This window comes from Archocentrus centrarchus, chromosome 9 (genome assembly GCF_007364275.1).
Source record: "Archocentrus centrarchus isolate MPI-CPG fArcCen1 chromosome 9, fArcCen1, whole genome shotgun sequence".
NCBI classification, from domain to species: Eukaryota; Metazoa; Chordata; class Actinopteri; order Cichliformes; family Cichlidae; genus Archocentrus; species Archocentrus centrarchus.
This window is the reverse complement of record NC_044354.1, coordinates 8,340,381-8,363,493: the sequence shown is the minus strand read 5'-3', so window position 1 is coordinate 8,363,493 and position 23,113 is coordinate 8,340,381. Positions and strand designations below refer to the sequence as shown.

At 41.4% G+C, this 23,113-nt stretch overlaps 3 protein-coding genes across 4 annotated transcripts; 1 reads left to right on the top strand and 2 right to left on the bottom strand.

Annotated features, from left to right (window-relative positions):
* Positions 1-448: 448 nt before the first annotated feature.
* Positions 449-8,680, bottom strand: LOC115785519 (intracellular hyaluronan-binding protein 4-like). The gene is made up of 9 exons (XM_030737220.1): positions 8,555-8,680; positions 7,383-7,620; positions 6,208-6,340; positions 5,511-5,651; positions 5,354-5,425; positions 5,189-5,263; positions 4,713-4,884; positions 812-991; positions 449-621 (listed from the first exon to the last, which is right to left on the bottom strand). The coding sequence occupies exons 2-9, from the start codon at positions 7,612-7,614 to the stop codon at positions 556-558; spliced, it is 1,071 nt and encodes a 356-aa protein (XP_030593080.1). The 5' UTR covers positions 7,615-7,620; positions 8,555-8,680; the 3' UTR covers positions 449-555.
* Positions 8,681-13,276: 4,596 nt separating this feature from the next.
* On the top strand, positions 13,277-18,051 carry znf367 (zinc finger protein 367). The gene is made up of 5 exons (XM_030738360.1): positions 13,277-13,845; positions 14,688-14,838; positions 15,068-15,187; positions 15,641-15,779; positions 15,897-18,051. Exons 1-5 carry the CDS (start codon positions 13,567-13,569, stop codon positions 16,159-16,161), a joined length of 954 nt encoding a protein of 317 aa, XP_030594220.1. The 5' UTR covers positions 13,277-13,566; the 3' UTR covers positions 16,162-18,051.
* On the bottom strand, positions 18,041-22,898 carry slc35d2 (solute carrier family 35 member D2). Of its 2 annotated transcripts, none has more exons than XM_030738359.1 (12): positions 22,672-22,898; positions 22,488-22,521; positions 21,117-21,203; positions 20,944-21,011; positions 20,778-20,849; positions 20,423-20,491; positions 20,219-20,321; positions 19,281-19,373; positions 19,125-19,192; positions 18,929-19,007; positions 18,669-18,751; positions 18,041-18,359 (listed from the first exon to the last, which is right to left on the bottom strand). In XM_030738359.1, exons 1-12 carry the CDS (start codon positions 22,797-22,799, stop codon positions 18,227-18,229), a joined length of 1,017 nt encoding a protein of 338 aa, XP_030594219.1. In that variant the 5' UTR covers positions 22,800-22,898; the 3' UTR covers positions 18,041-18,226. The 2 variants fall into 2 exon arrangements, 1 of the variants encoding a protein (XP_030594219.1); XR_004020406.1 differs by having other exon boundaries at positions 18,218-18,359; positions 18,669-18,789.
* Between the last annotated feature and the right edge of the window lie 215 nt (positions 22,899-23,113).

The window sequence follows — 23,113 nt, the reverse complement described above, 5'->3', positions numbered from 1 at the left end:
GAGAGTCCTTCCACTGCATGTTTAAAGATTTACAGTTTGGGGTCTTTTTTTTGGGGGGGGGGGGGGTTGGTACGCTGATCATTTTAGCCCCTCCCTGTAAGCCAAGTTTCTTCTGATTGGTTGTACCTTGCAAACAGATGGCATGAGAAGCAGGTGGGTGGGGCTGTTGTGCTGACAAGTTATGAGACCATATTAATATCTGCTCTAACAAAAAACAAAAACTTGAATGTTTAATATGAGCGTCATCTGTATGACAAAATGAAAAGCAGAGGTATTTTAATATATTCAGGAAGTTCACAGTATCAGGTTGGAAGTTTAACACCATCCCATGTGAAATTATTTGGCGAACTACAGAGGTAGGTGATAGAGGGTGAATTATTGTTCATCAACTGACAAAAACACCTTTGATTAAATGCCCAGTGACGCCTTCAAAAAAAATAAATAAAAATAACTTTGCAAAATATTTATTTAACAGTGCATTCAGTGCAATAGAACCCAAAACCTCAAGAACAGAAACATGAAAACTGTTACACAGCAGGATTTAAGTTTGTTCAGTTATCTTCCTGCTGATAGTGCTGGGAAGTCTTCTGGGTCATCTGGGTTAGGTGCCAGATCCTCCTCCTAATGGGCAAAACAACATTCAGAGAGTTTTACTAGTTGTGCTCTTAAGCACATTGTATCTCACAGGTCTAAATTCTGAACTGCAACCTCAAATGCCCAAAGCAATTGTCAATACTAGCTATAATGAAAAGTGGGAGCATTTTCACTTCCCAAGTGTTGTCCCACATTCTGTACCCAGATACAGACATACCCTCTCCAGTATCGGTTTGACGCTTTCTGGGCGCCTGCTTGGACCACCTCGTGCGCCTCTTCCTCGACCTCCACGACTGGGACGGCCAAGGCTCCCAAAATTGATGTCCAAGAGGGAGGTGATATCATTCACTGACCTGCGAAGGAAGTTTCCTTCATCCTCCGTATTTGCCTTGACGCTCTAGAAGTTGGAAGCAAGTAGGGCAAAAAAAATATTTGGACAAATAAAACTATGAACTGTCCTCTATGGCATTAACAGTGCTGTTGAAAGAGTATTTCCTTACTGATTTTTTTTTGTTTGTTTTTTTTTTGTTTTTTTTTTGTTTTGGCATATTTGTCACATTTATTAGACAAAGATAAACCAGAGTAAATACGAAATGCAGTTTATAAATTATTTAAATTAAGGTTAAAAAAAGATGTCCAAATCTACCTGGCCTAGTTTGAAAAAGTAATTGCCCCCTCTTGTTAAATCATGAATTAACTGATTAACCACATTTTTTTTTTTGGAAAGCTGAGTTAATTTCCATTAGCCACACCCAGGTCTGATTACTGCCAGACCTGTAGAATCAAGAAATGACTTAAGTAGAACCTGTCTGATAAAGTGAAGTAGGCTAAAAGAAGCAACACACTGCCACGACGTAAAGAAACTCAAGAACAGATGAGAAACAAAATCATTGACATCTGTCAGCCTGGAAAGGTTTACCAAGTCATTTCTAAAACTCTGGGACTCTGAGAGCCATTATCCACAAATGGAGAAAACTTTAAACACTGGTGCACCTTCCCTGTAGCGGCTGACCTGCCAAAAACTCAAGAGCTCATTGAGGACTCATCCAGGAGGTCACTAATAAACCCAGAAGAGCTAAAGAACTGCAGGCCTCATTTGCCTCAGTTAAGCTCCGTGTTCATGATTCAACGATAAGAAAGAGACGGGGCAAAAATGGCACCCACGGGAGAGTTCCGAGGCAAAAACAACAAAAAAAAAAAAAAAAAAAAAACACACACAACACAAAGGTTCGTCTCACATTTGCCAAGAAACATCGTTCTGATCCAAGACTTTTGGGAAAATAATCTGTGGACTGATGACAAAAGCTGAACTTTTTAGAAGGTTTGAGGCCCATTACATCTGACCTAAAAGTAAGAGCATTTCATAAAAAGATAATCACACCAATAGTCAAACATGATTGTGGTAGTGTGAAGGTCTGGGGCTGCTTTCATGCTTCAGGACAGGGGTCACATGCTATAACTGGAACCATGAAGTCTGCTCTCTACCAGGATATCCTGAAGGAGAATGTCCGACCATCAGTTTCTGCTCTGAAGCTCAAGTGCACTTGGGTTAATGCAGCAGGACAATGATCTGAAAACACCAGCAAGTCCACCTCTGAATGGCCAAAAACCGTTCACTAAAACAATTCTGCAAAGAAGAGTGAGGCAAAATTCTTCCATGATGTCAAAGACTCATTACAGCAATCAAACTGCAAACAAAACACTTGATTGCAGTTCTTCCTGTCAAGGGTAACACAGCCAGTTTAGGGGACAGTTACTTTTCACAGGGTCAGACAGGTATGGATAGCTACCTGGCCCTTCTGCATATCTTGTTACAACCAGGGTATGCAGAAGAGCATCATTGAATACACAAAATGTCAAACCTTGGAGCAAGTGGGCCAAATGCGCTGCAATTCATACGGGCTCACCAAAGTTGTGCAACAGGAGATTGGAAAAAATGCTGCCTGGTCTGATAAGTCTCGATTTCTGCTGTAACATTCAGGTGCTAGTGTCAGAATTTGGTGTAAACATGAAAGCATGGATCCATCCTGCCTTATACATATACAGTTCAGGCTGCTGCTGGTGGTGGTCAGTGGCGGTCCTAGCCTGTTTGGCGCCCTGGGCGAGCATCCCCGCCGCCCCCCCCCCCCCCCCCCCCCCCACACACACACACAATAGCGATCGCCGCACTACTACACTTGGGGGGGTAATGAGCGACTGCTGTGTGGTGTATGTAGCTTTCTGCCATGGTCTGACAGACAGGCTTTAACAGAAGGTCCCCCCACCATCACAGGCACACTCAGAATTTCTTTTAAATTTTTATTTGAAAAAACATGGAAGAAACTGAAATATTACACAGCTTCTGCTTACCTTTATCTTTGCTTGTTTCTCCTCTTCTTCTTTTCTCTTTTTCCTAAACTGTGCACCTGATGGCTTTGACCTTTTCCTTTCCATCTGCCACAATTCGCCACCACCACCGCCCATCCCCAGGGTTGTCAGATCTGACTGACAGTTGCCAGCCCAACACAACAAAACCTCCACTGAAACTCATGTTAATAGCACCAGGTGTGATATATATTTAAATATACAAGCTTTGGGTAACTTGTTAAAATTTTGGCTGCTTTTCACCATATTTGGTAGGTTTTTAGGAAGTTTTTATTGTAAAATTATATATCTATATAATTTTATAATTATATAGAAATATCTATATAATATTCCACCCCAATGTGTTCACAAGCTGCCCAATCTGGCAACACTGCGCCATCCACCAACATTTGTCCAAACTGTCTAGATTCGTATTTGTGTTATTTTTTTTATCAGGATTCGGGTTCACACAAATACTGTGATTTAATGACCATATTTACAGTATTATAAATGAAATTGGCTTTGTGTTCTATCAGTTGTGTGCATCTAATTTTATTAGACGCACAGATTCATTCTGTGGAACATGGGAGGAAAAAAAAAAAAAAGAGTCAGTTTTGCATATCTCGCAAAAGTTTTGCGAGATCCTGAGTTACTTTTGCAAGATCTCGCAAAACTTTTCAATATTAGGACATACACTTCGCGTTAATCTTGATATGGCAGTGTCCGTGAGGATGAAAGGTTTGGCGAGAGACTGCCAGCAAAAGTCGCCTTTATTTATAATTCAGCGGTTACTGTTGGCTGTAACCAGGCCCAAACTGTACAGGCATGAATGAATGAACCCGGCTGACAGTCTCACTCTCACGCCATCACTGCTTCACTCGACTCGCACCCCAGGCTGAGAGGAGAAGGGGGCGGGGCAGCGCTGTGTGTGTGACGGTCGAGTGAAGCAGTGACAGCGAGACAGAGAGAGAATCCCCCGCCTGCCCTTTTTCTTCTGTTACAACCTGTCTGACCATGGCAGAAAGCTACATGCAATACACAGCAAGCAGAGGGCGCCCATTATCCCACAAGTGGAGCAGTGCGGTAGGCGTTGCTGCGGCGATCGCAATGCGTTGGGGGGAGGGGGGCGCTCATGCCGCCCTAGATGAAATGCCGCCCTGGGCGGCTGCCCATGTCGCCCATATCAGAAACCGCCACTGGTGGTGGTGGTGGTGTAATGATGCACGGGATATTTTCTTGGCACACTTTGGCCCCCCTAGTACCAACAGAGCATTGTTTAAACTCCACAGCCTACCTGAGTATTGTTGCTGACCATGTCCATCCCCTTTATGACTACAGCATAATTTAAGTCAGCACAGGTCACTGCCTGTGGATATGTGGATGGTTCAATCTGTAGTTCGATCTATTGATGTCTGGCTGAGCTAGAACAATTTTAACCTGCTGTGCTTTATGACAGATGGATTACAAATGCAGTTCAGAAACTGCCAAAGATGCACCGGCACCATGCTCCAGTTTATCTCAGTTAGCCGCATCAGCAGCCAGTGAGCTGGTTAGCCAGCTCCTGAGGAGCCACAGCTGAGTGTGCACAAACTTGCACAACTACCAGTGATCTACTTTGCATCTGTGTTGCATAAAACACCCCAGTGGTTTACCTTCACTCTGAGAAAGTGCAAAAGTAGTTGAGGAGAAAAAAAAAAAAAAAAAAAAAAAAAAAAAAAAAACAAAGCCCCCCCCCCCCCCCCACGTGCCCTCCAGAGTTCGTCTTCCAGTCTCACCTCCACATGCTTGGACTCATGGATGACCTTGGCTTTGGAGGGAATCTTGTCCTCTGCTTTGCGGATATTAAATTCGGCTTTGGGACGATTCATCTCCTGCATGGCCTTCCATTCATCCAGGGTCATCTCCATAGCAACCTGGACCAACATCTCTCCCTCCTCCTCCGTTGCTCTATTATAATTTGGAAACAAGTAAATCATCTGCCATTTCCCTTTTCTTGTTCCTACATCTTATAAATTACATCTCATGTGACGCTGCCAAATACAGACTTATCCTCACGAATTAAAGCTTGTCACAGAACATTTTACTGGCACAATGTTAGGATGTATAAATGTGTCCTTTTTATTGTGACTTTTCCTCCATTTTCATTTCATGGATGCTAAATAAGACCAGTGTCACTTCTGAATACAGCCGTGAACCAGTCAAGGTGGTACAGATCTCATTTTAAGGGATGATACTTGTGTGTTTCACTCACTGATTTGTACTGTCTTCCTCCGCAGATATTTGGGACTCCTCAGATTTGATTGGAGAGGTCACCTCCATGAATTCGCTTTACAAAAAGGGACGTGGACAAACAGAATCTCTGTTGTATGCAAGGATTAAAAGTTGTCATTCCCATGTTTATTAACTACTCACTGACCTTACAGCCTCTTCAACAGACCCCCAGTTCCAAGCTCCTCTTCCTCCTCTCTTCTCATCAGGAGGTATACCTCTGCAGTTATTACGAATGATTGATTATCAGGACACTTATGAAAAAGAGCAAAAACAGGACAAGCTGCATGGACAGAAAGGCTTACGTTCCATTGTGTCGATCATACTCCCTCTTGCCCCTCAGAATGAAGTTGTCCTGGTTCCTTGTGTTTCCTCCACCTCTTCCTCCTCTCCTACCTCTGGTGCCCCCTCTGCCCCTGAGGTCAAAGTCTGCATTATAGGAAGGCCTGGCAAGCAAGAAGATTAATACTCAGTTTATTCATGCGACGGCATCCACATTTCAAACCCAGCTGCCAGAAGTATTCTCTGGAAGCTCATTTCCGCCACTAGAAAAAAAACAAAAACAAAAAAACAAAACAAAAACTAACATTTATTGCCACCTATAAGTCAAAATTTGGGGTATCAAAATTTTGACTTAAATCAAAATTTCAAGTCATTTTCTTAATTTTGAATTATTTTCTTTGAAGTTTGATTAGTTAAGCTTCCACAGTATTCACAGACATTGTTGGGTGATACTAATTAGGCGAGAGCTTCATCAACAAGAGTCCCTGTAAAGTATTAATGCTAAAATGTTGATCAATATAGCCAATCATATGCTAAAAGACTAAACAAGACACTGAATTTCATCTTTTATATAACATCAGTTAGACAAAAGGGATAAAGAGTGAGAACTTAAGGAAAATAATACTTTAAGCAAATTATCAATTAGACTTTTTTTGTTTTGTTTTTTTTGGAAAAAGGGCGTGGCCCCCACAATGTACATTTTCCTTAAGCCAAAAATACCTAGGAACCGAAAACTCCTGTGGGGGTTCCTCCCGGTTGGCCCTGCGCTGCCCAGCAGGAGCTCTCTTCTGGGCCTCTTCTCTGTCATCTCCACTCTCGATCACAGGTGCAGCACATGCCAGCTGCTTACGCACTGAGGACGTAAAATGAGGTGGTGACATACATGTGTTGTATTCCCTCTTTGGTTGCAGATGATATGAAAATCTAAACATAAATTGAGAAAAACTACTAAAGTCAAATGTTAGTTCCCCCCACTAGTTCCTCACTACCAAATATTCCACAGTCAACTGCTAGTGGTATTATAACAACGTGGAAGTGATTGGGAGCAATCAAACAAGTGACAAATTACACTTCTCCACCTGGCATCTTAAGTCTGGGTTTGTCGGTTGCCAGGAGAACAGTACTTGGCACAATACAGTCAGACAAATGTAAAGTTTGGTGGAGGTGGGATTACGATGTGGGGGTTGTTTTTCAGGAGTTGGGCTTGGCCCCTTAGTTCCAATGAGAGGAATTCGTAATGCTTCAGCATACCAAGACATTTTGGACAATTTCATGCACCCAACTTTGTAAGGACTGTTTGGGGATGGCCCCTTCCTGTTCCAACTTGACTGCACACCAGTGCACAAAGCAAAGACCATAAAGACAACCCAACAGAACACATTTGGGGTGAATTCGAACAGAGACCGTGAGCCAGGCCTTCTCGCGGAACATCAGTGTCCAACCTGAGAAATGTGCTTGTGGAAAAATGGTCTAAAATGACCATAAATATGCCTTGTGGAAAGCCTTCCCAGAAGAGACGAAACTGTTACAGCTGCAAAGGGTGGGCATATTAAACCATATGGATTAAGAACGGGATGTCACTCAAGTTTGCATACATGTGAAGAATACTTTGGGGGATATAATGTATGTGTAGGTTCAGACCCATAGCTAAGTGTATATACTTAAAAGTCCTCTTAAACAGGGTATAGAATAGGTAAGTGTGAGATTTCTGCACAGAGGGTAGTGGGGCAGTAACCCCCTCCTGACAGCATGCACATGTGCACCTCGCTGACCATGCATATTTACTAGCTGACAAAGCCCGGGCAAGCTGGCCACTCTTGTCTGGACTATCCGGTCTAGAAATACCAGCAGTTTCCAGAACCGTTCAGATTTGGGCAGTGCGTCGCAGTACTTGCCTGGAGCAGGCTCTTGAACTTCCAACGTTACAGGGAGGCGTCGGTCCCTCTGGGATTCCTTCTGACCAGGTTTTTTCTGCTTGGCTTTCTTATCCTCCTCTTCCTTCTTCTTCTTTTTCTTCTTCACCTTTTCTGATTCCACTTCGCTGAATAAGTCGAAAGGATCCGTATCATCATCCAGAAGATTCCCGAACCTGTTCGCCACAGCACACCCGTAGGCGCCCGGCAGCATATTAGCCTGTTTGTGGTGGGGGAAAAAAAACAAAAAAAAAAACCCGCAAGAGTTTAAATGATTAACTCCTCAAGATGATCAAGCACATTTCCAGCACCAGACAATAAAGAAAAATACCGTTTTCCAGCTCAGCTACAAGAGAAAAGAGCTGCGACGGACTATGTTCGGCTGCCCCAGCGAACATCCAACAAATGCCCCCGGCACTTCTTCCCCACACTTTTAAATAAATGTTTGCACGTGTGGATACAAGCGACACCACGCCCACGTGCTCATCAATAGTTTGATCAATGTGCATTGCACTGGCTTGGCTCAGCTCCTCTGCCGGGGATGGGAGATTATTCTCTGCTTAGTCAGGCTGTGCGACTGGAACTGGCACAGGGACTGAAGTTAAAGGGGCCCTAACATAGAACGCAATCAAAAAGCAAAGATGAACATTTAAGGAAAAAAAATCTTAGCATGATACAGATTTCTATTTGGAAATATTACCCATTTTGTTTGCTTTCATAGGAGTTAACCTTAAATAATGAAGCGCATTAAATGAAATAAAGTATGCCGCCCAAACAGGCAGAGATGAATGAGAAAATGATGTCCGTGGTTTTATCAACAGTTAGCTTAATGTTAACGGACACTGTTCGGGTAATTATGGTGACTATACATTGCATGTTAGGTTAATGTTAGGTTAGCATATGTCAGGTAAAAGTCCTATGTTTTGTTTGTTTGTTTGTTTTATAATGGTTACATAGGGTTACCACCCGTCCCGTAAAATACGGAATCGTCCCTTATTTGGCAAATTAAACGTTGCGTCCCGTATTGAACCGATACGGGACGCGATTTGTTCCGTATTTTCTAAAATGTCCAATCCTCATGTCTGTCACACACACATCAACAATAAATGTAACAATTAAGCACCGGATAAAATACAGGAAATACTAAGGCTTACAAAATTATCGTGGACACTCTTTTACGACCCCCCGGCCTGCCACGGACCGGTGTTAACTGCTGGCGCTGCTGTCGCCGTTTCCTAGCGACAGACGTCACACACCCGCGCCTTTTAAAAATGTCCGCAACTACACCCGACGCTCCATGTGGGACACAGCCGTGGATGTGGGAAGACGCACACCCATGGCTGAACAGCGTGAGTGGGGATGAGTTCAAGGCAAACTGTAACATTTGTCGGCGAGTATGTTGAGTGCGCACGGCGGGCTGTCTGATATAAGGCAGCACGGATCAGGAGGGCAACACTGCATAAGAGCTCAGAAAAGCCAGGCATCAGTGTCGCTGTTCTTCATAACACAGTCATCTCCGGACACTGATATGACAGAACATTGTGTCATTATTCATTCAGTTTGCTAATAGTAGACTATTGTGGTTTGATTGATTGTTCAGGATGTTGAGTCTGAATGATCATTAATTGAATATACAGTAGTATTAATATACATATATATGGCCATTGAAAGAACAAATCATGCCAATAGATTAACAGTAAACCTCTGATTCTTGAGACTTTGGCAAAATCATGTCCCACCAAAAAAGTGCAAATTCCATTGCACATTAAACGTAAAAATTCATAAAACATAACTGGGGTTATTTCTCTGAGAGATTCTGGCACAAATATTATGATTTTTATTTATTGATTTATATGATCTTATGATATGTGGGGCTCACAAAATCATTTGTCCCAAGACAAGAGTCTATAATTTTGATTTGATGAAAAATTGTTTAAAAGTCTTTTTAAAATCTGAAATATCTCAGAACAATGAAAGAGAAAGAATGAAAAGTCAAAGTCAAGCTAAAAGCTTGAAGGTTTTAACAACATTTACTGTAAATTTGTGATCACTTAAAGTTTGTCCCAAGTTTTTGTCAACAGATTTTTATTTTTTTTTAAAAAGCAATAAAATCAGGCAACTCCATGATTAGTTCCATTCCTGGGGGGTTTTTCCTCTTTAGGTGAAAATGTCCCCAGGGCTCACAAAGAGAGTCCCTACAGCAAGAACAGTTACGCACTTTAAAGCTGCTGCTGTCGGGTCACGACATGGTGACAACTTTAACAAATATGTAAAAAACATATTTTTATAAAAGTTACATACTGCAGCTTAGAGTTACAGTAAGTTCTCATCTTATTTAGTTTATTAGTGCACACTCTGCAAAACTGATCAGATTAGGTGCTAGTGTTACTGTCATGTGGTAGATCATACAGTATATCATTTGCTAGGCTAATTGTGCAATGTGCTTCATTGCACTTTGTTATATATTTGCATGTAATGTAGCCTTATTTAACAACACTTTATATGCAGCAATCTTTCACAATAAAGTCTTCATTGCTAAAAAAGAAAAAAAAAGATTTAATTTTATGTATGACTAATAGGTTTCTTGATCACCCCTTTACCAAAAAAAAAAAAAAAAACACAACATGGTTATTGTCCTGAGAAGCTGTGGCGGGGGTCCCTTGTTTTCATTTGTGAAAGGTGGCAACCCTACACATAGCTGTCACCTATTAGGCCTACCAGAGTTCAGTAACATAGCCACATTTTCTGACTGTGCAAACAAGTCATCATATTTATCTTTACCTTTTTTGTAGGCCTGTTTAATACCTAGCTGGCAGCGGCTATTCTCCTCCAAGGTAGGTTGGTGACCTAACAGTAACTAATTGTAGCCAAACCTCTGGAGCCCTCAAATGTACCAGAGTAACTTTGTGAGGCCAATCAAAGCAAGCAAACGGCAGCCTGACAGCCAGTGAACCTGCGGAGTGTTACCAAAAGGTTTTTCAACCTTTGACAAACAGCCAGTATTCTTTATATGCTTTTATGAAAGATTCAAACAACCTTTAGAGAACATTCTCTGATTTTCTTTTCCCCAGACTATTACTATCCTCAGGGGTTACATTAACAAGTTTTTATAACTAGCAGCCAAACCTGACAAATCCACTGGTGTACCAGAATAACTTCCTCAGGTCAAACAATACATTAAGTCCTTGGGGAAACTTCTATGAATGTTCCCTAAATATTCCTTGATGGTTATCTCAAAATTTCACAAAATACTCAAGTTTCTGGGTTCTTTAAAGTGAACTTTTAAAGGCTACAAGCAATGTAACCTTTAGAGCATATTTAGGGAACATTTGCATAAACTTACAATGTCTAATAAAGGTTCCTGAAATGGACTAGTTCATATATAGCGCTTTTCTACTCTGAGAACTCAAAGCGCACATACAACACGTTTACCCATTCACACAAACACTTCCATATAAATCTAAGCGCTTTTTGCGTTGGAGAGCAACTTGGGGTTCAGTATCTTGCCCAGGGATGCTTTGGCATGCAGCCCAGGGCAGCCAGGAATTGAGCTGCCATCCTTTTGATTGGTGGGTGACCTGCTCTACCTTTTGAGGCACAGCCACCCCCAGCTGTGGCTCAGGAGATTCCATCTATCTTCTTCCACTTATCCATTTCAGGGTCACAGGGGGGCTGGAGCCTATCCAAAATGTCACGGGGCCAAATCTGTTGCCAAGATAAGACATAAAAACAATCAATTTAGAATCACCAGTTATCCTCACCCCATGCATGTCTTTGGACAGACAGAACTTGCACAGGCATAGGAAGAACATGCAAGCTACACATAGAAAGGCCCCAGGCTGGATTCAAACCCAAGACCTTCTCGCTGTGAGGCGACAGTGATTCCCACCACACCATCATGCTGTGTGAAATCAGTTTATCAGCAGGGAATATTCTAGAAAAATCAGTTTGGCATACTTTTCCATAAGTAAACCTTCTGTGGATGTCAAGAAAACTTGTCTGTGGCACTGGACAAGTTCATGCTGCCCTAAGTTTCACAGGAGAATCAGAAGGATATCCCATTAAAGCACTGTCTCAAACTTGTTCTGGCATGTTCCCAGAAGCTGAAAAAGTTCATACCCCCACCTCACGCTTTTCAGCAATTGTTGGCAATGAAAAGATAAGATAAGATAAAACTTTAATGATCCCACGATGGGGAAATTTGCGCATTACAGCAGCTCAGTACAGAAAACTAAAAATAGAATAGAATAAAATAAAATAAAATAAAATAGAAAAACACTATACACATATACATAAGCACTATATACAGAAAATATATAGTCAATACACACATGTACATATACACACATATACACACACACACATCAAAACACTATATACAGATATGATCTAAGTAAAATGATCTAAGTAAAATTTTACAGAAATAAAGGGCAGCACTATACCATTACATTAAAACATTTCACATAGACAATCTTAATTTATCCATTTTTTATATATATTTCCTCCAGTCAGCTACACTCCCTCTGCAGTGGCGCTCTGTCCCACCAGGGGGGGCTCTCACAACAGTTTAAGAACCACGTGGTTCATTAAAGTCTCCACATTTGCATGCCCCATACAGAAGTTTGCAAATCTATGCAAACCCTCAACTTTAATGAACTGTCTGTATACTTTTCTTCAGACAGAACCTCATTTTCCTTCTTGGATCATTTCATAATCACTGAAGCGACACTTAAAAAACAAAAGCTTAACATACACGTATAATGCTAAAATGCATTTATTCTAGCAATTAAAAGATATAAAAATACCTCCAACCTGATTAAGCACTGTCACCCTCACTTGCAGGATGAGTCAGGATAAATTTTATATAATGAAACTTAGCTTCATCTAGTGGTCATGGCACAAAGTACAAGTCTGTAGTGTCAGTGTGCAATGTTCCAATATTAATGGATGTGAGGAAATACATAAAATAATGTAAACTTTACCAACTCCAGAAGCAGTTTTTGTTTGAGCGTTTGAAAGAAAAAACTCGCGATGTTTACTAAAACAGGCACATGACCCTCAAATATAGAAAGCAAATAATCATAAAAGACCGTCAGTACATTTAAATCCAGTATTTGTAGAGTAGCCCTGAATAACCTGGATGGTGTGCATTCAGCAATACGTCTGCACTTTTAGATATCTGAATTGTCTCTTACTGCTTGACTGAAGGATGAGAGACAAACAGGATGACAGCTAGCACAGGGGAGGCTTGTCTTCCAACAACTCCGTGGACAGCATGGTTGACTACACACTTTATTTCAGTTATTTATATGGACAAATTAAGTAATTTATAAGAACACCACAGATTTAGGAGGGTTTGGAGCTAAATAAAGAAATGACTTTAGGTAGATTGCATTAATATATTTAAATTTCGAACAGCCCTTTATGTTTCCATTTGTCTCATACAATAAACCCTTTGTTCTAGTACTTCCGCCCTACAGTGATTACGTAACTTTGGCGCCTCGGAGCCACCGTTTTCGTTCCCTTTAAAACGACAAAAACGTGTAATATAAACAGATTGTTCAGCGCGGGAAACAGCCATCTGCTCATCTGCAATGTAAAAAAAAAAAACAACCGCTCTTTGCTGTGATTCGCTATCTCGTGCGCCCCGCTCGCCTTCATTGGCTAGTCTTGATGTCAACTTCCTAGAGCGCGCATCGGGTTTTTAAATCTTATTGGACAAAAGCTTATTGGACAAAAGGGTTTCCGATCGTTGCACACCGAGCGCTCCCTGTCTCCTATTGGTCTTCAGGAGCCATATGGTCGCTGCTATTCGCTTGTTTTGACACGTAGGATTGAACGCCTGCAGCAGATTGGAGGATACGCTGCTCGGGCGCGATTTTGCAACGCGGGACAACGATACTGTGGGCTCAGACAGGTCAATTGAGACGACCTGCTACGACAAGAAGGAAAGTAACCACAGTCTTATACCTTACTGCAACGTTTGCAGCTACTTTGTATCAAATAGCGGATCCGAGATTTTTTACCCTTTACTCTTTGGAAATGAAGGACGTATTTACTCCAGATTAAGAAGGCGACCTATTTGTGACATTTATTCAGTCTCTTTGAAAAGAAAAAATAGTTTTGCAGCTTTTGCGTCAAACACCGGGATTTTGATACCTAAACGATGGCCGATAACAAGCATCCTCACGTTATTTTCTGCAATGACTCGCCTAAAAGAGTTTTGGTGTCCGTCATCAAGACCACCCCGATTAAACCCAGGAAAGCAGAGGCCATAACTCCGACAAGCCCCGGGTTCAGCGACTTCATGGTCTACCCGTGGAAGTGGGGAGAGAACGCCCACAATGTGACCCTGAGCCCGGGCTCAGGGAGTGGAGCTGCGTCCCCTACCGGGACACAGATGGCTAGGGAAGCGGACACGGCTCCTTCACCTGAGCAGATCAAGGTAAAACGCTTTTCTAAAAGTTTGGTTTGATACTGTTAAAAAAAAAAAGTGGCGTGGCAGTAATGTTGTGCAGTCTGAGCACAATGTAAAGGAGGAAAGTGCATTTTATAGGTTGAGACTGTTGACAACCGTGTCATACACTTAAAAGCTTTTGTAACTTAGTTCATTTGTATACGTTAAATAACTAGTAACGCATGTCTGAAAAGATGTAGCACCTGCATAACAGGCGTGATATCCACACCTAGTTGTCACTGAAGAACAGTACAATCAGAAATAAAAACTTTTTCATTATAGATTCTCTTCAAATGAGATCACTTAAAGCAGAGCCGGCCTCAATATGGCCGAGCTGGAAAGTCATTTAAAAAACGCCCGCGCATTAGGGTGTGACTGAGGATTTTAAACCCCAGTTCCTGAATGTGGAGCAGCTGCTCCAACATGACGTGTAGTCGCGCGCCAAAAATGTAACCGGATGTGAATGAATTATAATGATCGTGCCCTTCGGCTACACGTGAGCTCAGCGAAGGAAGTCAGATGGACATGTTGGATACACTGTATCAAATACAATAACTAGAAAACTAGTCTTCATTGTTTCTTATTGTAACAAGTATTATATGTGACTCATGTGTTATCAGTTTATTAGATTATGAAACAATGAAAATAGTTTGTCCTCAGTTTGGCATGTTGTATTCTGCATTGTCCTAAAGCTGTTGTGCCGCAGGAAAAAAGCACTTAAGGTGTTAGTTATCCAGAGTCCTTTGATAAGCCCGATGAGATGAATCATAAGATGATTCCTGGCCAGAGGAATAACTGTGTGTGTGCGTGTGTGTGTGTCTTGCTGTCAGGACGGTATCCGCAGAGGCCGGCCACGGGCAGACACAGTCCGAGAGCTGATAAGTGAGGGGGAGACTTCATCCAGCCGTATCCGCTGTAACATCTGCAACCGAGTATTTCCCAGAGAGAAGTCTCTCCAGGCCCATAAGAGGACACACACAGGTGAGACAAGTGGGTGTACTGCTGTTGACCTGTTTTAAATGTCTCAAATACATGTGCTTCACCTGTCACGGCAAACCCCGTGGTCCCTATTTTGAATTTGAAAGCACTGTGTAGTAACTACTGAAGTTTTAAGAAACCACAGTTGCACCCCACCCCCATCCCCAAAATACTACCCACCCTTCATTCTCCAGCTTTTGGGATAAATAAAGTATATCTTATTTCACCCCAGGTGAGAGGCCCTATCTGTGTGACTACCCAAACTGTGGGAAGGCATTTGTTCAGAGTGGACAACTGAAGACCCACCAGCGGCTGCACACTGGGGAAAAACCCTTTGTTTGCTCTGAGAAAGGTGGGTGTGAAATGTAGATTTTTCAAAAAGACCATGTAGTTAAGCCAAACAAAAAGTAGTATCACAAACATCAAACTGAAAGTTTTCACCGAAAGTGACTTCAAGGTACTTTCCGTTAGCATGAAATGTGGTCTAGTTAGTATGAGTTACTGGAGCATTTAAACTAATATTTGGAAAGTACCTGGGAAACACAAACCTGACAACATAACAGTTTGCTGTAATTTAATTCACTACTTAAAATAGTTACTGCTACTCTCTGACTCATAAGAAAAGTTATATTTTAGTCACATCATTGCTCATTGATTTTAATAATAGTAATCCATTCAACTAGCTTTAAGTAGTGTTGTGTTTTCATAACAGTAGTTAGCCACAAAATGTCATGCACTACACATTTTAGCAATGCAAAAATGACAGAAAACAGGGCCTTAAGTCGTTTTGTTGCTCTCTCTGCAGGATGTGGCAATCGGTTCACGCATGCTAACCGACACTGCCCCAAGCATCCCTTCTCCCGTCTGAAGAGGGAGGAACCAAAGGAGGGTCTGGGGAAGGCTCAGTCTGTGGATAACAAGGCTGTGGCAGAGTGGCTGGCAAAGTAAGTGAAAGTAGGATCATACATATAAAAGCTGGACTGTGAGGAAGTTTTGCACACTTAAATACTTTTTTTTTTTTTTTTGGACATTGTATGTTAATGTGCTCTTTGTCTTTACAGGTACTGGCGAACCCGTGAGCAGCGTGCCCCTACAACCACCAAGGTGAAGCCACAGGGCAAGGCTAGAGCACAGGGAGCGCAGGACCAGGAGCAGCAGGATCCTATGGAGTTTCTCCAGTCTGATGAAGAGAACGGGGAAGAAGAGATGGCAGAAGAAGAGAAGGGCACCCAGGGAGGAGCAGCCAAGCGCCGCCTCCAGGAGCAACGAGAGCGACTCCACGGTGCTCTGGCGCTCATTGAGCTGGCTAACAACCTGTCTGCCTGAACACCCATCCCACTTCCTGTTCCCGGACTCCCATTCCCTGCCCCTCATATCTCCATCCCAGTCCGCCTTCCTGTTACATGTGCTGTCGCTAAAATTCTTCCTTATGCAGATCAACAACTAGTTTAGTTTATTCTATAAAGTTGTGAAAACAGACTTAAAGGAGCTGAATTGGCTTGATCAGTGTTACACATAGTTATCTGTTCCCACACACATTATCAGGAAGGCACAAGCTAAAGCACCTTATTCAGCTTCCATTTTATCCTTTTAGGCTGCTATAATTGTAGATTTGACAATATGAAGAATGTCTTTCTTTCTTCTGTCTTCTAAAGACAAAGAAAGAATACCTATCGTGTTTTGGTTTTGTTTGCACTTTGGTAACAAGTTTTTTTAAGTTTATTGTGAGTATAAGAGTGTGTATGACTGTATATATGGATTAAGCTCAGATGGACAGAATGATACAGGGTGTGGTCAGCCATAGGAAATATTGAGTTCAACTGTCAGATGGCCTCTCACCATGTTCCCAGGTTTCATCTCTGGTGCTATAAGCACAACTTCGCTGCCGCTGATGACAGCAGTGGTAGTAGAAATGGACTGAGAAAGGTTCAGTTGGTTTTTGCCTCACAGGTACAACTCTATTTAAAGGGCAAATGTGGACAAGAGGGAAGTCAGGGAAGCTGGAAAAGTCTGACATTATAAGACATGGGCCATTTTTATATGTGTGATCATTGCAACTCTAATCCACAGGTCTGATCAGGTACAAGGTTTAAAAAAAAAAAAAATCCAAACTCTTACAGTTTTAATACTTGTCTGAATACATAAATGCAACTATTTGCCCGACAGCAGCAGACAAGTGTAAGTTGAGTTTTCTAAATACAATCTACTGGAATCCACAGTGTTCAAAGCTCCCGAGTACTTTTTAGAGACATTAAAATTTTGTGGTTTTCTTCGTAACAAGCGTGCAAAACCAAAAAAGTGTTTCCAACCAGGTGGGAGCTGTTTTACAATGGGTGTCAGTCACCTTTTATATTAAAAGTTGGCAGACTAGCTTTGATATCCAGAACAGCATCATAGTCGTGGGTGGCAGTTCTTTTTTTTTTTTTTTTTTTTTTTCTTTTTATCTAATTTTACAGTTACAAGTCATTTTTTTTTCCATGTGTTTGATTAAAGCATAAAAAGGAAATATTGTAACACAAAATATCCCATGTTTGTAAAACAAATTTAGGCATCTCAGTGGTTTTATGAAGCACTTACAGCCTCCTACCAAGTCTTGGATTAAGTTTGCAATGCACTGAAGATTAGATTGTCTTGATCAGAAGAAATGGCACTTGTTTATCATAAATTGATGTGTGTAGTGGATTTTCTTTTTCTTTCTTTTTTTGAAGCAACACTACATCTCTTAACACTGTACGAAGCTTTTCACAAGTGCCCTGCATCTATTTTGGGGAAACCTGCACCAGGAACCCATCACTCAAGTTATGAAGTCTGAATTGGATTTTTATTTTTTTTATTTTAAAAGTAATGGTGAAACTGGAAGCCAAGTGGATTTTTGATATTAGACCAAATGATTTATTCTACCCAATTAGAGTATATCTGGAAGCATTTCAACCCTTTGTTTATATTTTGGTTGGAGAAGAATCAAGGCATTTAATATATATGTGTAGTGTTAGAATAACGAGTTGGCACAATTTACAGAGAGCTTTGAAATTTACATTTTTTTAGTGTCAGTTTTGCCCACTGCTAACATCCTCCATCAGTTCTCATATTTAAGTGTATAGGGTGATCCTGCTTGCTTGGTAGATAAACTACACGTTTCAAAAAGTCATTTCTCTAGACAGGCTGTCCGCACTGTTCTGCAATTGTTGATCTTCAATAAACATTCACTGAACCTGACCCAGGATGTATGTGCCCTTCTTGTCACTTTACTCAAAGTAAAATGAAATGGATAACACCTGCAGTATACTTGGAAAGTACTTCATTGATTGATTGATTTTTTTACATGCACATAAGTAACATCATGCTCCAATATGGAGCAGAGCAGTGCCACCAAGTGGTGAAATAAATCTCTTTAGACGACAAAGTACTTTTTTGCTGATCCCTCTGTAGTGTCAGACTTCAGCTTTTGTGCTCCTTCTGTGTTACTTCCAGATGGATTCTTGTTGTTAAAGGTGAAATACGAGTACATAAGCCCACCTAACATGCTGCAAACCAAAAGATGAAAGAAATTCAGTTTTAGGCCATATAATTGCTGTTTAGCCATAGAGATTGTAACAATATCCCTTTCAAGATTACAGGCTTCGGTTAAAGAAAGAAAATCTTCAGGCTAGAATAAAATAATTTTTTATCAGCTAATGGTTAATCTTGATAATTGCTATTTTGCTCTAGATTGGAATTTGACTAGGAAAGGACTTCAAGTCTCACAATGCTGCTCTTATTTAACATACGGTATAACTTTATGAAGAAATGTGACCTCTACTAGAAAGTTTCTGTACTGCAAACTTATTACTCACCAAATGCTGAGGCCTAGGAAATTAGCCCAAGAGAACAGGTAGTCTCCACCCACAAACATGCCAATATAGGCTACTGCAACATTCTGGAGACAATTGAAATATTTGTCCAGTTTAATGATAACTGTTGGCAGAAAATAGGGAGATCATTTCTCTATGTTTCTTTGTCTCTGTTGCAGAAAATCCACAGAAAAAAAGAAAGTCGGGCCATTTCCATGGACTTTGTTCGATAGAAACTAATATTCTTATCAGTGTGTTCTTACCTTTACTGCCCCGACTACTGTGGTAGTAAGTGCTGAGTTATAATGGCTGCAAAGGACGATGGAATACATCAGCACAAACCTGGAAAAAAGGTGGGAACTTTTTTCAGATTTGATTGATTTTATATTGAATGATCAACTCATGGAAGTTTGATTTCTACAATAACTAAACAGTGTGGACTGGATTAGAGTGGCATACCCCATTAAGCATGACATGAGGAAACATAAGACAAATGTGGCTTTCACCCAGTCTTCAAATGTGACTGCCTGTGGATCAAAACATAAAGGGTGGTAAAAGAACACAGTTTTTGGCACAAACAACAACAACAAAAAAGTGCACCTGATTACAGTTTACCTTGTGTAAATCTCCAGTAAACAAACTTGCCAAAACAGTAGGAATGACGATTATTAAGGCATTGTAAAATAGGACCCCATACTTCCCAAGACCCTTTACAAAAAAGGAGGAAAATGTTAAATTTAAACAGAGAAAACATTAATTTTTGCAATACAGACATTTCAAAGTATTGATAATCTCAACATTTACACCTATGAGACAAATAAATCATGAAATTATGCATTTAAAAAAAAGGTTAAAATGTGTGTTTCAGAGAGTGAATCCAGTGGCCGTGCCTTTGTATTTAAAGAATTTGTTACTGTGGAGATGCTGTGAGATGGAGCAGATCATCAGGCTCCATCTCACTTCATCCCTTGCATCCTCATCTGTCACACCAACCTTCTGCATGCCCTCCTTCACTACATCCATGAACCTTCTTCCTCTCTTCCTCCTGCCTGGCAGCTCCACATTCAGCATCCTTTGTCCAGTATGTCCACTATCCCTCCTCTGCACATGTCCAAACCATCACAGCCTAGCCTCTCTACTTCTGTGTCCAAACTGCTCGACCTGCTGCTGTCCCTCTGATACACTCATGTCAAATGCTGGTCATTCCCAGTGAAAATTTGAACATGTTCAGCTTTGCCTCCTGTCTTTTTTTGTCAGTACCACCATCTCCAAACCATACATCATAGCAGGTCTCACTACCATCTTGCAAATCTTCCCTTTCACTTTTGTTGCTATCCTTCTGTCACAAATCATCCCTGACACTCATTTCCACCCACTCCACCCTGGCTGCACTCTCTTCTTCACCTCTCTTGTGCATTGTCATTGCTTTGGATGGCTGAATACAAAACTGATCATACTTTCGTTTTTCAAACCACACCTGCACAGATGTGTACCTGCAGAAGCAGCAATTCGTTAATCCTCTCTGTTTGTACAGAACATACGGGAAATCCTACCTTATCACCAAGTTTCTTCTTTGTGTACACTCCGCTGGCTGCAGTGAACGCATCATTAAGCAGGATGAAAGCATAGGCCTCTGCATCAAAGGCCAGGTCCGAACTATAGGAGACGATGGAAATGGAGTGAAAGCCTAGTTTGCGTTGGCATTTCACAGAGAAATACAATTTAAAAAGTAATTTACATTAAAAAAAAAACTATACCTTGCAGCAATCATGGCACCCAAGACTATAGTCACAACACTGTACACAAGACATTTTGGAAATGTTTTTCTGAAAATTGAGACAAAGGGGGCAGGAAAAGGTGCATGTTAAAGCAGTAAATAAGAACACTGGACATGCTTTACCATTGTTAAATCTCATTCTTCTTTATCTCACACCCTCTTGCTCCCCTTACACTGAACGCTCTCAGGTTGCTTAATTCCATTGATAAACCCATTAGAAACCTCTCCATGGAAGGTACAAATTGGCCTTCATTCAGGCCAGTTTAGCCCTTAGATAAGGTCCTAAAGTGCTTCAAGACTTTACCAGCAATACAAAAATTAGAATCATACCATACCTTAGTATATATGCTTCCAAGATCATTGTCATCAATATAGTGAATTTCCTTAAAACTGTAAACATGGGTAAGCTGTAACAGATAACATGGTTTTGGGAAGCATAAATGAGTACTGGGAAGTTTAAACTGAAAGTATTAAATTTGATAACAGATAAACTGGTAAAACCTGAGTTTTTTGGTGCTTGCCAGGCCTGTTATATGGTTCCCAACATACAGCAAAGGGAGGGGGAAAATCTGGCAAGAAAATAATGTATTTATTAATCACAATTTAAATACAGAGATCACAATGGAGAATAAACAATCAATTTGAAAACAATTTGAAAAACGAGAAGCGCTTACTTTTAAGAGAACAGTCCTGTCAAAGTCTTGAAACTGCACTGTTTCGCCTTTTTTGGCCGCATAAAGGACAATAACAGTCATGATCATCTGAAAGGACCGTAACATGAGTTAATGTTTGTTTACGAGGGAGGGGAAGAAATATCCACACCTGGGCCCTATTCCAGGAAGCAGATTTAGCTAACAACTCTGAGTTAGTTAAAAACGAGATGAGGGAAACTCCAGGTGCCTCACACATGGATCCTGGAATGCCTAGAACTATAGAAGATCAGCAGGACCCTAAGAGCCTTCATCAGAAACTCAGTGGGGATGTGGAGAACACCACTAGAGGCCAACTTCAAGCCAGTTGCACAAGTTACCATCAAGTGTGGGATTTACCAAGGAGATGCTCTGTCCCCACTGCTGTTCTGCATGGGTCTGAACCCCCTCAGCCACATCATTAACAGGACGGCTGCGGATACCGACTGTAGTCCAAATGGGATACACCCCCAAGGGTGGTCGAGAATGACAGCGCTAAGATCCTGTGGAACTTCTAGATACAGACAAACTGGTGATGGCTGACTAACCGGATAACCGGATCACAGTATTGCTGGACAAGCAGAGTAAAAATGCTGTAGTGATAAATGGAGCAATACCAAGGGATAGTAACATCACATAGAAGGAACACGAGGAGGTCGATAAATACCAAGGGCTGCGAGAAGAGCTAGAGAGAATGTGGAAGGTGAAGGTAACACTGGTCCCCGTGGTATTCAGGATACTGGGGCAGTGATCCCGTGACTGGGAGAGTGGCTCCAGTAAATTCCAGGAACGACATCTGAGATCTCTGTCCTGAAGAGCACAGTCCTAGGAACAGCTAAGATACTGCACAGGACCCTCAAGCTCCCGGGGTTCTGAGGACCCAAGCTTGGAGGACAAAGACTGCCCACGGGGCAAGTGGGGAATTTTTTTATATATATATAATTTTGTTTTATATCAAACTTTTATGCTGTCTATGATGATGACAGACCAAGAACAAAACCAAGCTAGATAAAAAAAAAAAAGACTATTTTCTTCCCCGCCCTGTTTTTAAAGATGAATATCACGGTCAGAACTGACACATGTTCATATTCCTGGGTTCCCTTTATTAAAATGGAGGCTCTCCTCTTCATTTACCCATTGCCACGGTAAATCGTGGGATTGCAGCTCCACTGATGATAGCTTTCTTTCTCTACTCAGGTGCTTAATTAACTCAGAGTGAACATACTCGGATTTGATCGAGCTTCCTCTGATCAGCTGTTCTAGAACCGGAAACTCAGAGGTGCCCACCTCAGAGTTAAATTTTAAACTCAGAGTTTGTTGAACCTGCTTCCGGGAATAGAGTCCTGGACAACTAACCTGTCCAATTCCCAGACACAGGTAGGAGGGAAATCTGCAAAGTCAACACACAAACAGCAGAAGACTTAAACGCGACTCAACAACGGAGAATATATTATTATAATCATTCTTTGTGTTTGAGCGCTCTTTCTTCCGTCCTTCCAGTATGAATAAATTAATAATAGCCCTACAAAACGGCACCTACCTAAAGGTGGTCAGCACGGTTTTGTTTACTACGGTAATAAGAAACGAACTTCCGGCATAAAACAGTGCAGAGAGGAGCTTGAGCAACGCGGAGTGTTCCGCTGTTTCTTGACAGGCTTCCGCAGACATAGTTACATAGTGTAAAGGCGCCTTTTAGCGTTTAAAAGTAGATTTGGGCTGATTCTGATCTAGTGGCGAGCTTCGCTGCCGCTTCCTGTTCGCTAGTAAACGGCCACACAGGAAAAGAAAGGCTGGGCGGTCTGCAGACTATTGCATAATTCAGAAGGAGGGTGGGACAAAAATGTTTCGCTTTTCTTTAAACCATCAAACTCGTTTTCACTTAATAGGAAACGAAAAGAAAATGCAGGACACTGTAATAAAATACACAATAGAAGAAACACGTTCCAAATAGGTTAGACGAGTTTTAAAGAGTTTACAGGTGG

Excerpts from the sequence above, each read along its gene's own strand:
- LOC115785519 (XM_030737220.1), bottom strand. The coding sequence starts at position 7,614 with ATGCTGCCGGGCGCCTACGGGTGTGCTGTGGCGAACAGGTTCGGGAAT. Across the intron at positions 6,341-7,382 it reads AGTTCAAGAGCCTGCTCCAG|TGCGTAAGCAGCTGGCATGT; the intron begins GCAAGTACTGCG and ends TTACGTCCTCAG. Across the intron at positions 622-811 it reads TCAAACCGATACTGGAGAGG|GAGGAGGATCTGGCACCTAA; the intron begins GTATGTCTGTAT and ends TTTGCCCATTAG.
- slc35d2 (XM_030738359.1), bottom strand. The coding sequence starts at position 22,799 with ATGTCTGCGGAAGCCTGTCAAGAAACAGCGGAACACTCCGCGTTGCTC. Across the intron at positions 20,492-20,777 it reads TTGGAAGCATATATACTAAG|AAAAACATTTCCAAAATGTC; the intron begins GTATGGTATGAT and ends CTCAATTTTCAG. Across the intron at positions 19,193-19,280 it reads TTACTGGAGATTTACACAAG|GCAGTCACATTTGAAGACTG; the intron begins GTAAACTGTAAT and ends TTTGATCCACAG.
- znf367 (XM_030738360.1), top strand. The coding sequence starts at position 13,567 with ATGGCCGATAACAAGCATCCTCACGTTATTTTCTGCAATGACTCGCCT. Across the intron at positions 13,846-14,687 it reads CTTCACCTGAGCAGATCAAG|GACGGTATCCGCAGAGGCCG; the intron begins GTAAAACGCTTT and ends TCTTGCTGTCAG. Across the intron at positions 14,839-15,067 it reads CCATAAGAGGACACACACAG|GTGAGAGGCCCTATCTGTGT; the intron begins GTGAGACAAGTG and ends ATTTCACCCCAG.